Source organism: Hemiscyllium ocellatum, chromosome 3, assembly GCF_020745735.1.
Source record: "Hemiscyllium ocellatum isolate sHemOce1 chromosome 3, sHemOce1.pat.X.cur, whole genome shotgun sequence".
NCBI lineage: Eukaryota > Metazoa > Chordata > Chondrichthyes > Orectolobiformes > Hemiscylliidae > Hemiscyllium > Hemiscyllium ocellatum.
In genome coordinates, this window is record NC_083403.1 from 10065114 (window position 1) to 10079635 (window position 14522).

At 43.9% G+C, this 14522-nt stretch overlaps 1 protein-coding gene across 2 annotated transcripts in view; it reads right to left on the reverse strand.

Moving 5' to 3' along the window:
* LOC132830459 (cullin-9) overlaps nucleotides 1-14522 on the reverse strand; it is a 193471-nt gene that overhangs the window by 105437 nt on the left and 73512 nt on the right. For both annotated transcript variants that reach the window (XM_060848204.1, XM_060848195.1), the window contains exons 5-9: nucleotides 12047-12188; nucleotides 10486-10676; nucleotides 8637-9036; nucleotides 6326-6726; nucleotides 2906-3096 (exon numbers count right to left, since the gene is read on the reverse strand). In XM_060848204.1, coding sequence (XP_060704187.1) covers nucleotides 2906-3096; nucleotides 6326-6726; nucleotides 8637-9036; nucleotides 10486-10676; nucleotides 12047-12188 — 1325 coding nt within the window. The remainder of the gene's footprint in view (nucleotides 1-2905; nucleotides 3097-6325; nucleotides 6727-8636; nucleotides 9037-10485; nucleotides 10677-12046; nucleotides 12189-14522) is intronic.

Below are 14522 nucleotides of genomic sequence, written 5' to 3' on the forward strand. Positions count from 1 at the left end.
CTGCAGCGAAATCGACGTTTCGGGCAAAAGCCCTTCATCAGGAATAAAGGCAGTGAGCCTGAAAGCGTGGAGAGATAAGCTAGAGGAGGCTGGGGGTGGGGACAAAGTAGCATAGAGTACAATGGGTGAGTGGGGGAGGGGATGAAGGTGATCGATCAGGGAGGAGAGGGTGGAGTGGATAGGTGGAAAAGGAGATAGGCAGGTAGGACAAGTTTGACAAATCATGGGGACAGTGCTGAGCTGGAAGTTTGGAACTAGGGTGAGGTGGGGAAGGGGAAATGAGGAAACTGAAGTCCCCATTGATGCCCTGGGGTTGAAGTGTTCAGAGGCAGAAGATGAGGCGTTCTTCCTCCAGGCGTCTGGTAGTGAGGGAGCGGCGGAGAAGGAGGCCCAGGACCTCCATGTCCTCGGCAGAGTGGGTGGGGAAGTTGAAATGTTGGGCCATGGGGCGGGGTGGTTGATTGGTGCGGGTGTCCCGGAGATGTTCCCTAAAGCGCTCTGCTAGGAGGCACCCAGTCTCCCCAATGTAGAGGAGACCACATGGGGAGCAACGGATACGATAAATGATATCGGTGGATGTGCAGGTAAAACTTTGATGGATGTGGAAGGTTCCTTTAGGGCCTTGGATAGAGGTGAGGGAGGAGGTGTGGGCACAGGTTTTACAGTTCCTGCGGTGGCAGGGGAAAGTGCCAGGATGGAAGGGTGGGTTGTCGGGGGGTGTGGACCTGACCAGGTAGTCACGGAGGAACTGTCTTTGTGGAAGGCAGAAAGGGGTGGGGAGGGAAATATATCCCTGGTGGTGGGGTCTTTTTGGAGGTGGCGGAAACGTCGGCAGATGATTTGGTTTATGTGAAGGTTGGTAGGGTGGAAGATGAGCACCAGGGGCGCTCTGTCCTTGTTACGGTTGGAGGGGTGGGATCTGAGGGCGGAGGTGCGGGATGTGGACGAGATGCGTTGGAGGGCATCTTTAACCACGTGGGAAGAGAAACTGCGGTCTCTAAAGAAGGAGGCCATCTGGTGTGTTCTATGGTGGAACTGGTCCTCCTGGGAGCAGATACGGTGGAGGCGGAGGAATTGGGAATACGGGTGGGAAGAGGTGTAATCCAGGTAGCTGTGGGAGTTGGTGGGTTTGTAAAAAAATGTCAGTGTCAAGTCGGTCATCATTAATGGAGTTGGAGAGGTCTAGGAAGGGGAGGGAGGTGTCAGAGATGGTCCAGGTAAATTTAAGATCAGGGTGGAATGTATTGGTGAAGTTGATGAATTGCTCAACCTCCTCGCGGGAGCACGAGGTAGCGCCAATGCGGTCATCAATGTAGCAGAGAAAGAGGTGGGGAATGGTGCCAGTGTAATAACGGAAGATCAAATGTTCTACGTAGCCAACAAAGAGACAGGCATAGCTGGGGCCCATACATGTGCCCAATGGTCTGGAGGAAGTGGGAGGATTCAAAGGAGAAATTGTTACGGGTGAGGACCAGTTCGGCCAAACGAATGAGTGTGTCGGTGGAAGGGTACCGTTGGGGATGTCGGAAGAGGAAAAAACGGAGGGCTTGGAGGCCCTGGTCATGGCAGATGGCGGTGTAGAGGGATTTGATATCCATGGTGAAGATGAGGCATTGGGGGCCAGGGAAACAGAAGTCTTGGAGGAGGGGGAGAGCGTGGGTGGTGTTTTGAACGTATGTGGGGAGTTCCTGGACTAGGGGGGGATAGGACAGTGTCGAGGTAGGTAGAGATGAGTTCAGTGGGGCAGGAGCATGCTGAGACAATGGGTCGGCCAGGGTGGTCAGGCTTGTGGAACTTGGGAAGGAGGTAGAACCGGCAGTGCAGGGTTCACAGACTATGAGGTTGGAAGTTGTGGGTGGGAGATCTCCTGAGGTGATGAGGTTCTGTATGGTCTGGGAGATAATGTTTTGGTGAGGGGGTGGGGTCATGGTCGAGGGGGCAGTAGGAAGAGGTGTCCTCGAGTTGGCATTTGGCTTCAGCGGTGTAGAGGTCAGTGCGCCAGACTACCACTGCGCCCCCTTTATCCGCTGGCTTAATGGTGAGGTTGGGATTGGAGCAGAGGGATTGGAGGGCTGCGCGTTGTGAGGGTGAGAGGTTGGAGTGGGAGATGGGGGTAGACAAGTTGAGGCAGTTAATGTCCCAGCAGCAGTTGGAAATGAAGAGGTCGAGGGCAGGTAATAGGCCAGCGCAGGGTGTCCAGGTGGATGCAGTGTGTTGGAGGTGGGCTAAGGGGTCCTCGGAAGGTGGGCGGGAGTCCTGATTGTGAAAGTAAGCTCGGAGGCGGAGGCGACGGAAGAATTGTTTGATGTCACGACGTGTATTAAATTCATTGATGCATGGATGGAGGGGGATGAAGGTGAGTCCTTCGCTGAGGACTGATCCTTCGCCCTCAGTGAGGGGGAGGTCTACAGGGATGGGTGAAAACTTGGTAGGGCTGGGGGCTGGGAGCTGGGATCTGGTGTGGGTGTAGATCTGGGAGTGGGGTCGGAGCCAGTACCTGGAAACATGGTATTAAACTTGCCCTGATTTAACTGCTGGATTGTGCTGAGTAGTTGGTCACAATTATTTGACTTTTGACATGGCATGAAGCAAAAGATAGAAGAAATCTGAACACACCACCTCTTTATTGCAATCTAGTAATTCACACCAAAAAGCACACAAACACACACTTGGTTCCAAGGTGAATGGCCTGTAGATAATTGGCAGAAATACTTATACTGGGAGAGGCTGGGAAAGAAGCTGTCAGAAGATAACCAGCATGCACAGGGAAGAAGAGGTCAAATGCAGTTGCCGTGCATTACAGGTGGGAGAATTTTCAAAGACCTCAACCTCAGGAAGAAATATGGATGCACAAGAAAACAAAACAAACACCAATGAAACAGTATGTCCTGAGAATGCTCCTTACCCTGAGGTGTTCATCATTTTTGCAACAGCAGCAGGAATAACACTGAGTAGCCCTTTGGAATCCTGGGTAGAGGCTGAACCAATACTGGCAAAGATTTCGAGAATTATCTGGGCGTCAGCTTCTGCCAGGTGAGGCCGAGCACTTTTAGTTCGCATATCGTATTTGCTGGCTCCAGTCAAGATTTTCAGAGTCTGTTGAGGTAAACATCAGCTTTGTGTCCTAATTTATTAAGGACTATATTAAATAATTAAAAGCAGAAAAGGTATTGTTGCAAGAATATCCTTGTCACCAGTTTTATAAGGAAAAGCCTGGAACCTCTCTTGTCCTCAGTACGTACTACACACTCCACAGCCAATGACATACTTTGCAAGTATACTTACTATTGTAATGTTGGAAATGCAACAATTGAATTATATTCAGCAAAGCCTTATGAACTACAGGAGAACAATGATATGATATCAAGTTTAGCACTGCTGTTTGAGAGAAAATGATGAGCAGGACACCAGGTAACATCTTCTGCAGTTTCTCTAGATTATACTAAGGAGCCTTTCACATCCACCTGAGTGGGTAGAAACAGTCAGGTTCCTTTAGTATTGCAATGGAGGGCCAGCCTAGATTGTGTACTCAGGTTTGTGGAATGGACCTTGAATCCATAACCTTCAGACCCCATGTACTACTTGAACCATGGCTGTTATATTTATACTTGGCAACCCATTTTCCCTCCTTCATGTTAATTGTATGACTGTATAAAATTATAGCATATTTAAAATAGTACAGAAAGCAAACGAGACCACAAAGTGTAAGTACTGATCTACTGCCAGAGTCCGAAATTCCAACCCCCCGCAGACTCATTTAGGCTTAATCAGGTTAGGAGAGGTCAGATAATCATTAATGCTTTGGATCAGAAATTTACCACAAATGGTAAAAAAAAATAGCTGTACAATCAATCGGATGTTCTCTAGTGAGGGGGTCCAATCTGCCCTGCATTTTCAGTTGAGTTGCATTGCAAGTGTACTTATGTTATCAGCACATTTCCTGCTGCACACATTCTGAAGACCCGAAGTTTATATCTAATTAGGAAGGTGCTGTCTTATCTGTCTTGTGATAACATCCTATACGACATAAGAGCAGCTTTCGGCCACTTGGCCCATCAAATCTGCTCTGCCATTTGATCATGGCTGATATGTTTCTCAACCCCAATCTCCTGCCTTTTTCCCGTGACACTGACTGGTATGGGGATACCAATCAAGAACCTCTACCTTAAATACACTCAATGACTTGGGTTCCACAGCCTTCGGTGGCAATGAGTTCCACAGATCCACCTCCTTCTGGCTGAAGAAAGTCTGTCAGATCGCAGTTATAAAAGGTTGTCCTTCACTCTGAAGCTCTGCCCTCAGGTTGTCGTCTCTCCTACTAATGGAAACACCCACTCCATGCAACTCTATCCAGACCTCTTCGGTACTCTAAGCTTCAATAGGTGCCTGAATCCCCTATCCTTCGAAATTCCAATGAGTGCTGCTGCTCACATGACAGGCCCTTCATCCTTGGAACCATTCTTATAAACCACCTCTCAACCTTCTCCAATGCCAGTACATCCTTCCCCTGATACAGAGCCCAAAACTGCTCATAATATCCCAAATGCAGTTTGACCAGAGCAATATACAGTCTCAGCAGTACGTTGCTGCTTTTGTATTCCAGCCCTCTTGAAATGAATGCAAACATTGGAGGAAGAACACATCATCTTCCGCCTTGGGGCCCTGCAACCACATGGGCTTAAATGTGGATTTCACCAGTTTCCTCATTTCCTCTTCACCAATCTTATCCCAGTCTCAAGCCTCCAATTTGGCACTGCTCTCTTGATCTGCCCATCATCTTTCTTATCTACTTTCACCAGCCTCCTCTCTGACTTATTACCTTCTCCCTCAGCTTCATCTACCTACTGCATTTCCAGCTACCTTCCCCCAGCCCCATCCCCTCATCTCCCAGCTCCCGCCGCCACGCAGCCACCGCCCCCCCCCACTTGTCTCTCAGCCCTCCCTGGCCCACAAGCCTTATTCTATGAAGGGCTTATTCCCAAAATGTCGATTCTCCTGTTCCATGGATGCTGCCTGACCTGCTGAGCTTTTCCACCATCACTCAACTCTGATCTCCTGCATCTGCAGTCCTCCCTTTCTCTAACATTGCATTGGCCTTCCTAGCTGCAAAGTGAACCCTGCATGTTAACCTGAAGAGAATCCTGAACGAGGACTGCCAGACTTTATGCTTCAGATTTCTGAAACCTTTCCAATTTATAAAATAGTTCATGTCTCCATTCTTCCTGCCAAAATACATAACTTCACACTTTGCCACGTTGTATTCCATACACCACTGATCTGTCCACTCTAACCTGTTCAGGTCTTCTGCTTCCTCAATCCCATCTGTCCCTCCAGCTATCTTGAGTCATCCATAACAATGTCCTCAGTTCCTTCATCCAGATCATTAATGTATTACATGAATAGCTGTGGTCCCAACACTGACCCTTGCAGAACTCCACTCATCACCAGCTGCCATTCTGAAAGAGATGCCTGTATCCCTACTCTTTGCCTTCTGCCATCAGCAAATCTATGCCAGTTCCTTGCCCTAACACTATGGGCTCATCTTATTTAGCAGCCTCCTGTGCAACACCTTGTCAAAAGCCTTCTAGAAATCCAAACTTGCTCTCTATCTAACATGCTCATTATCTCCTCAAAGAATTCCATCAGATTTGGCAGACGTGACCAACCCTTGAAGCAGCTGTACTAAGACATTCCCATCATCATTCCTTCAGCAAACTGATTTCGTCAAAGTAACAATGCAGAACTTCCACCAGCTGGTGTTATTGGCAATTTCCCCAATGCAGATGCTCTTCCCCCACTCTGATCACTGGAATGCAAGTTAATTCTACAAGCTGTTCATGTGCCTTGATGTCCAAAACTAGCAACAATCTAACTTGCTCAACAAAGGGAGATTTTAAATCAGACGTCAGAGTTGAGGTCAGCAGGAAGAGGTGCCATTCATGTATCTCAGTGCTGGAAATAACAGTGAATAAAACTGAACTGGGAAGGAACTGAAAACAAGGCCTGATGTGTGTAAATTCCAGCTGACAATCATTACACCGGTTACAGATTTTTAAATTGTTGGGCTTGAATTGTGGGATCTTGCACTAGAATTTTAATTTTGCTGAGTTAAATAACTTTGCTTAGTTAAATAGGTAGAATGGGTATGACAGAGGACAGGCCATTAACAAAATTGTTATCTGAGCTGAAGAGAAAACAATACAATACAGTTACCTCAATGCCCTTCTAATAGGATGTTGTAAAATTAGATGAGGAAGAAATAAAAGACACCTGGTTTCATCAGGAGGAAAGGAAAGAGAGAAACATTTCTCAGTTTGAAACTTACAGCGAGTGCAGCCTGCTGAACAAGTGCTGAATTCTTGTGCTCTTGCATACAGGAAAGAACACTTTTGATTCCTCCCTCTGTGGCAAATAAGGCTCTCCAGTCATAACGCTGCATCAGGATGTAAATCAGCCGAAAACAGGTGACAACAAGGGGCTTTTCCTTGAATAAACTGGTCAATTCTTCCACAAGCACTTTGATCAGTTTGTCCCTTTGGTTAAGGCCGGAATCCACTTTCAGAGCCACCTTCTCTCGTGTGCTGTCCTCCTCCAACATTTTAGTAATGAACTTGAAACCTGCAACCTGCAAACTGATATCAGAGCTTGACTTCTTCATGATCTCTACTACTTCCCCCATCTTCTCCAAATTCGTTTTGCGTCCAGTCACTTTTGGACAGCTGAATACTAACGGGAAAAACAATCATTTTAGTATATGTCATGTCCTGATTTCATAGCTTCAGCAGCAGCTGACACCACAGTGGCACATTCACAAGCTTTCTGGACACCATTTAAAACCTTGTTCAGTCTCCAATCTATCCACATGGCTGCGATCAGACTTCCCTGGAGCAAATTTCTGTTTGTGCATCCTTTCAAAGCTGTAGTGTCCAGCATTGAAGGAACTGGGGACTTACCCTTGCAGAAGGGAAGTGAGGGATAAAATTTGACAGAGGTGTTTTAGATCGTGAAAGATTTGGACCGAGTAGAAACCATCCCTATTGTTGGAAAAGTGGATACAAAAAATTTGGATAGGCAAAGTTAATCTGCTCTTAGAAAAACAAGTTTTGACCAAGGATAGTCAGAATGGCTTTATCAGGGAGATAATTTCTGACAGGTTTGTTCAAGTCTCCATGTTGACTAGATGCGTAGATGAGGTTCGGGCAGTGGATCTGACTTATTTGGGCTTTGATAAGGTCTTTGACAAGTTCTCCCATGGCAGATTGGACAAGATGGTAACAGCCCATTGGGTCCAAGGCAATTTGGTAAATTGGTTCCAAAATGAACTTTGTGGGAGGAGACAGAGTGGTGATCAAAAGGGATTTTTATGATTGGAAGCCTGTGCCCAATGGTGCACTGCAAGGTTTAGTGCATGATCTCTTGCTGCTAGTCATGCATATTAAGGATCCAGATATGAATGTAGAAGGAGTGATCAGAAAGTTTGCAGATGACATGAAAATTAGTTGTTCTGTAAATAGTGATAAGGAAAGCCTTACACTACAGAAAATCACAAATGGGCTGTTCAGATGGACAGAACAGTGGCAAATGGAATTTAATCCTGAAGACTGCGAGGGGATGTGATGCATGCTCAAAGAATAATTTTGGTTTTCCTGCTATAGGAAAGATGTTGTGAAACTTGAAAGGATTCAGAAAAGAGTTTCAAAAGGTGTTGCCAGGATTGAAGGGTTTGGAGGGTTTGAGCTTTAGAGAAAGGCTGGGGAACAGCCTTTAGAGAAACAGCTGGGGCTGTTTTCCCTAGTGCGTCAGAGGCTGAGGGGTGAACTTAAAGAAGTTTATAGCATCATGAGGGGCATAGATAGGATGAATAGCCAAGGTCTTTGCCCCAGGGTAGCGGAGTCCAGAACTAGAGGGCATAGGTTTAAGATGAGGGAAAAGATTTAAAAGGGACCTAAGGGGCAATGCTTTCACTCAGAGGGTGACGTGTGTATGGTACGAGCTGCTAGAAGAAGTGGTAGAGCCTGGTACAATTACAACATTTCAAAAGGCATCTGGATGGGTATATGAATAGGAAGGCTTTAGAAAGATATGAGCCAAGTGCTGACAAATAGGACTATATTAATTTAGGATATCTGGTCGGCATGGATGAGTTGGACTGAAGGGTCTGTTTCCATGCTGAGTAGCTCAATGATAACAAGGCAAGAGAGTACATGATGAATGTTAGGATGCAAGCTGCAATATCAGAGTCTATTTTCTGATATTTAATTGCATTTGATATTGCATAACTATATGGGTCCAAAGCATTTTATTTTCAAGAATAACACTAAGTGCCTGCTCACTTATCCTCCACAGTGGAGATAAAATCAGTTAAATTAGGATTTTAAACCAACACCAACATATGCTGCAGTTCCACAGCTTGTGCCCAGAGGGCTATATCGTTTACAGTTTTAAACCGTTAGTTGCTGAGCAGAAACATGGTTGACATTCAACTTTTCTGAAATGGTTAGAAAATCATTCAGTTCAAGAACAATTATAGGTGGGCAAAAATGCCAGCCCACAGGTGATGTCCATATACTATAACAGAGAAAAGAAAATTAAGTAAAAATCATATCCTGACTGCCCCCAGCACCAGGAACACTGACCTTTCAGTTTTTCTTCCAGATCATCAGGCAGCTCCAACTCCTCAATTTTTCCCATCTCTGGTGGCTGTGCGGCATCATTTTTGGCTGAAATAGTGGCGGTGTTTGTAGGATCTGGAGAAACCTCTTTCTTGGCTTTCTTCGATTGAGAGGCAGATGATCCTGAAGCAATCGAACCAGTGGTGCCAGGCAGGGAAACATACTCCATATTGGCTAATGCACTTGAGAAGTTGTCTTGGTCCAGCCCTTTCTTCTTTAAGTAGTGTTTAGTGTAAACGTGAGAACACTCCAAGTCATTCAGGTAGGCTGAAGGGCAAAAGGGTCTCAAGAACTGAAGCAGCTTCTGTGCAAGCTCTGATGGTACGGTCAACTGAATCAACACACTCTCATCCATTACTGAAATCTGCAGAAGAGATTCAAAACGGACTCAAACCTTACTGGCAAATGACAACTCCTATTCTAAATAAATAACATGCTGATATTTCTAACATTATATGACACTTCATTATATTTCAAAGTTAAAATAATCAAAGTTTTTGATTCAAACATTTTAATAGAGTTTTATCCTACACTTCACACGTAAAGTGAAGCACCGAGTCAAATGGGCCAACATACCCAACCTCCACAGCTTTCTGATCTAAACCAGTGAGGCATGAGGGCTGCTACATTGTACATGGTGACCTTTCTGTTGTATTACTCTCCACGATCCTGTTGGCAGGACTAATGAGCCAGCAGAATTGAAGTCATAAACCAACACGGCAGCTGGGGAATTTACACTAAAATAAATAAGACTGAACTAAAGAGCAAACACAGGGAATAGTGGTCATAAAACTAGTGCACTCATTAAAAGCCATCTTATTCATCGAGGTGTTTACATTTTCATTGACAGAATGTGGTGTCGCAGGCCATGCCAGAAGGCAATTAAGAGGCAACCACATTGGAGTCACACATAAGCCAGATCAAGTCAGTGGTTTAGTGAACTAGGTAGGTTTTTCCAAACAAACAGTCAACAATGATTTCACGGTCATCATTAGACTCAATCTGCCATGATGGGATTCAAATCCTGGCCCCTCAAAACACTCGCCCGAGTCTCTGGATTAATATTTGATCAATAATAGCACTTGGTCATCACCTGCCTTGCTGAAATCTGTTACTTCTTAACCTGGTCTGGGCTCCACCCAAACTCTAGATCGAAAGCGAAACGGTTCATTCTCAATTGCCTTTCAGAGTGGCCCGAGTGTCACTCACTTCTATCAAACATGCAATATTAAACTAAATACAGCTCTACTGGAAAAGTCTGACCAGATGGATACAGTCTATCAAAAAGGCAGCTCATCAACACCTTCGAGAGCAATTAAGGATTTACAACAAATGCTCATCTGGTGATGCGGATATCTTGAGTATGCAAAAAAAATAAAAAGGGCTCAGATCCTGAATTTGTTTTTGGGCCATGGAAGACAACCAGCCAGGATCCCAGCTGCTGATTGCATTTTGCAAATCTGCTGCCAAGTGTGAGATTTAAAAGTTACATTACAGCATTAGAGTCTATTGCCCAAGTCCCACAGTTGAATATCCTGTTGGCTGGGCCAGCATTTATTGTTCATCCCAAGATGGTGGTGAGCTGCTTTCTTGAACTCCTGCAGTTCATTTGGTGCAGACAACACAATACTGTCAGGAAAGGAAACAACAGACTTGGGGCAGCAAAACTAATATGATCACCATAGAATGTCACATTAAATTGGCAAGGTAGTGAATTGCAGCAGCACTGATATTCTAGATTTGTGTTGATACAGTCAAACTTTGGATCTCAAACCATGCAACTCCTGGCTTTCAGCCATCACTCCGTTCTGACCTGATCTTCCAAGTTCTGTCTAATGATATCAATAGCTTCCTGCTGCTGTTTTGGTTCCAATTTCTTGATGAAGAAAAGCACCTCCCACCACTCTGAGCGGCTGAGTGTTGAGGAATCTTCAGCAATGCTCTCTGATAGATAAGGCAGCGAGTACAGTCCACCTGGCGGCTTATGGAAAAACGTCTGGGCAACTGGAAAACAATATTTTTTAAAATGTAATACAGCTTTGAAAAAGTGAGTGGATTCTCTGGAGATTCTCAATTCGCTAGCATCAAAAATGTTTTTGTTGAAGAAAAAAATCAGTATTTGAGATAGGTTAAGTCACTTTCAAAACAATGAAGGGTCCACAATAGTAATTCAAACCAAATTGTTCACTGTGCAACAGCATTCAAATACGAAGGAAAACAAAATATAATTTGAAGATAGATAGATGAAGCAGCAGAACCGAATCACTCGGAACAGAACAGAGTTCCAGAGTAAGCGGCAAATAATATTAATGCTACAAGTACCAAGCAATGACCATATCCAAAAGAGAGAATCTAACCATTCTTGACCTCACTAATTCCCACCACCATCATCCTTTGGAGGAGCACTGACTCATTCCATCACAGATTCATTTTATCTTTCATCACATTCAGCATTTAACAAAATACTTTTGCACAAGTTGAACAGCTCAAGGGTATCAGCAACCTTCTGCATCCTTCTGCCCTTTGGCTTTGACACCACTATTTGTTTCAATAACAGCTCTTGCACTGCATTTACGATCCCACACAGGAAATTTTAATCTCTGCTTTACGAATGCTCTTTAGGGAATGAAATCTGCTGTCCTCACCTTGTCTGGCCTACAAATGACATACCCAAGAATATCAACATACCCCTTTCTAGATTGACCACCCACCATGTCCTTCTCCTTTGAATACTGATACAAAGTGTTCAGTAACAACCTCACCCAATCCTCGACTCCACCCAAATTCCCTTCGTCCTTGAGTGAACCTGTCCTTTCTCTGGCTACCCTCTTGCCCTTTATATATATATAAAATACCTTGAGATTTTCCTTAATTCTGCTTGCTAATGACATTTCATGGCCCCTTTTAACACTAACTGCTTCTTTGAGTGTTTTCCTGCTATCGCTTGCATTCCTCAAGGGCTCTGTTGCCTTCAGTTTTCTAAAACTTAAGATGCATCCTCCTCCTTTTCGATAATGCTCACAATTTCTTGTCATCCAAGGCTTCTGTATCTTACCAACTTTCCTCATTTTCACAGGAGCATAACTGATCCTAAACTGTAATCGACTCAATCTCATTCTTCTAAACTCCAATGAGTATAGATGCAACCTACTCAACCTCTCCTCAGACGAGGATCTCTCCATAAATCAGATACCAGATACTACATTCAAAAATAACACCTAATGAGAACTACAACCCCTACAGCTACAATGGTCATCAAATCAATCATTTTCCAATTATCTTTGAATTCTAAAAGATAGCAACATATGATAATGTTACAGGGAACTTCAAGGTAAGTTGCATCTTCCGCATGTTTTATTTGTGGATACTGTTACCTGTTGTTAGTTTAAGGTGTTCAGCCAGCAATGAGGCTTTCTCCTGTGATTCCTTCTCCACCTGTCCACTTGTTCCATCCCCAATGATCTCGATCATGTGCCAGTGCACCCAGTATGTTCTATTCAACTGGTGCCAGAAAACCTAAAAGTAAATATAATTGAATAAATGTAGAATCAGGTTCCACCATCTCTTCACCACGTCTCTCAGACAGCCACCACACAACCTGCCCTCATCCAGAGAAAAATATGCTTGGAACTGAACTGATGAATTTTTTTAAAAAGCCAAATCCTTAAAACACAATTCCTCACCCTCTAATTAAGGAAAAACCAACATTAGAAGGACCCTCTGAAGCCTGTCAAAGTCTCCAAAGGCATATATCCACAAAGACTGGTAAAAAGGGGAGTATGGCTGATCAGGGACCATAAGGAGATTTACACATGGAAGCAGAGGGGCAAGAGGTACTAAATAAATACATAAGTAAATGCCAAGAAAATGGATGTTATTCAGGTCATTGTGTCAGAGAATGAAACTGGAAGGACTCAAAATTTGAGAAGGAGGAAGTGTTGGATATATTGTTGGCACTTCAAGCTGACAAGTCATTAATGTTGGATTGGATGGATCCAAGGACTTTGAAGAGTGTGGAAATTGCAGTAGCACTAGTAATAATATTTCAGACTGCCTGACACTCAGGGGAAAAGCCAGAAGACTGAAGAATTGCAAGTATGACGTAATAGTTCAATAGTGCAAAGTGAAGACCAGCCATTACACACCAGTCAGTTTCATTTCAGGGGTGGGAAACATTGAGAAACAATTACTCAGTATAGAGTTAGCAGTCAAGTGGAAAAAGGTAGGTTGACCAAGACAGCTAATATATTTCTAAGGAGCAATCATGTTGAACTAATTTGATAGAGATGTGTGAAGAGGTAAGAGAAGGGGTTGATCAGGCTAATACTATTGCTATAGTACACAAGGACTCACAGAAGCCATTTGCTATCTTGCCACACAACAAATGCCAGAAAAGTCATAGCTTATGGAATAAAAGGGACAGCTGAAACGTACATACAAAGTTGGCTAAGGGATACGGAATAGAAATTGGTCAATGAATATTTTTTGGGCCAATGCAGCATTTGCCCAGAACTTATATTGAGCCCCCTGCTTTACTTGATATACAGTAAAATCCACTACATCTGAAATCACAAAGCATGAATTCACCTATCCACATCCAAAAAAAAACCAAGATTCAACATCCACAGGCAAAAGTTGAGTATCTGCAATTTTTAACCTATTTTCAAAACAAGCTCCACACTTGTGAATTTCACCATTCCCAGGATTCTCAGGAACCAAACCCTTGTCGATGAGGAGGAATGACTGTGTAGCAAGTTAGTTGATACGAAATTTGAAAGCATTGTAAACTGAAAGCACAACTGTGTAGAATTTGAAAATTACACTGACAAATCGATGGACATAGAATTTAAAAACGAAAAAGGAGCATGTTGCTGTGAACTTGCTCTATATCTAACCGTTCAAGAGAAACGGAAGATCAGATATCTAGACAAATTTCAGGGAAATTTTGATGTAATAGGATAGCGGTAGTATGAGATTTCAACCATCCCAACACTAACCGGGGTAGTCATAATGAGAAAGGTTTAAAGGGAGCAGAATTCCTCAAATATATCCAGGTCAGCTTTTTAATGCATGAAATGGATAGGGGGTTAACCAGACCCAAAAAGTTAATTTTGATTTCTCTTTAGAGATGCTGCCAGACCTGCTGAGCTTTAGTAGCAACTTCTGTTTTTGTTTGAGGTTATGCTGGAAATATATAAACATAGGTTAGGCCGCAGCTACCATTGTGTGCAGTTATGGAATCCAAATTATAGGAGGAATGAGTGTGCATTGGAAAGGGTGCAGAGAAGAGGGACAGAGGACATGAGAGGACATGTCACTGAACAAAGAGACCTTGGAATGCAGGTTCATTGTTCCTTGAAAGCAGATCTCAGGTTGAAGACAATGTTTGGTATACTTGCCATTATTGGTCGGTGCATTGAGCTGTTAGGAAGTCATGTTGCAGCTATATAGGACATTGGTTATTCCACTCCTGAAATACTGTATGCAATTCTGGTCTCCCCATTATAGAAAGGATGTTGCTAGGATTGGAGGGTTTGAGCTATCAGGAGAGGTTGAATAGGCTGGGCTGTTTTCCCTGGAGTGCCAGAGGCTGAGGGGTGAACTTAGAGAGGTTTATAAAATCGTGAGGGGCATGGATAGGGTAAATAGGCAAGATCTCTTCCCTGGGAAATGGAAAGTCCAGAACTACTGAGTGTAGGTTTAAGATGAGAGGGAAACGATTTAAAAGGGACCGAAGGGGCAACTTTGTCATGCAGAGGGTGGTGCATCTATGGAACAAGATGCCAGAGGGAGGAGGAGGAGGATGGTAGAATAACAACATTTAAAAGGCATCTGGATGGGTATATGAAT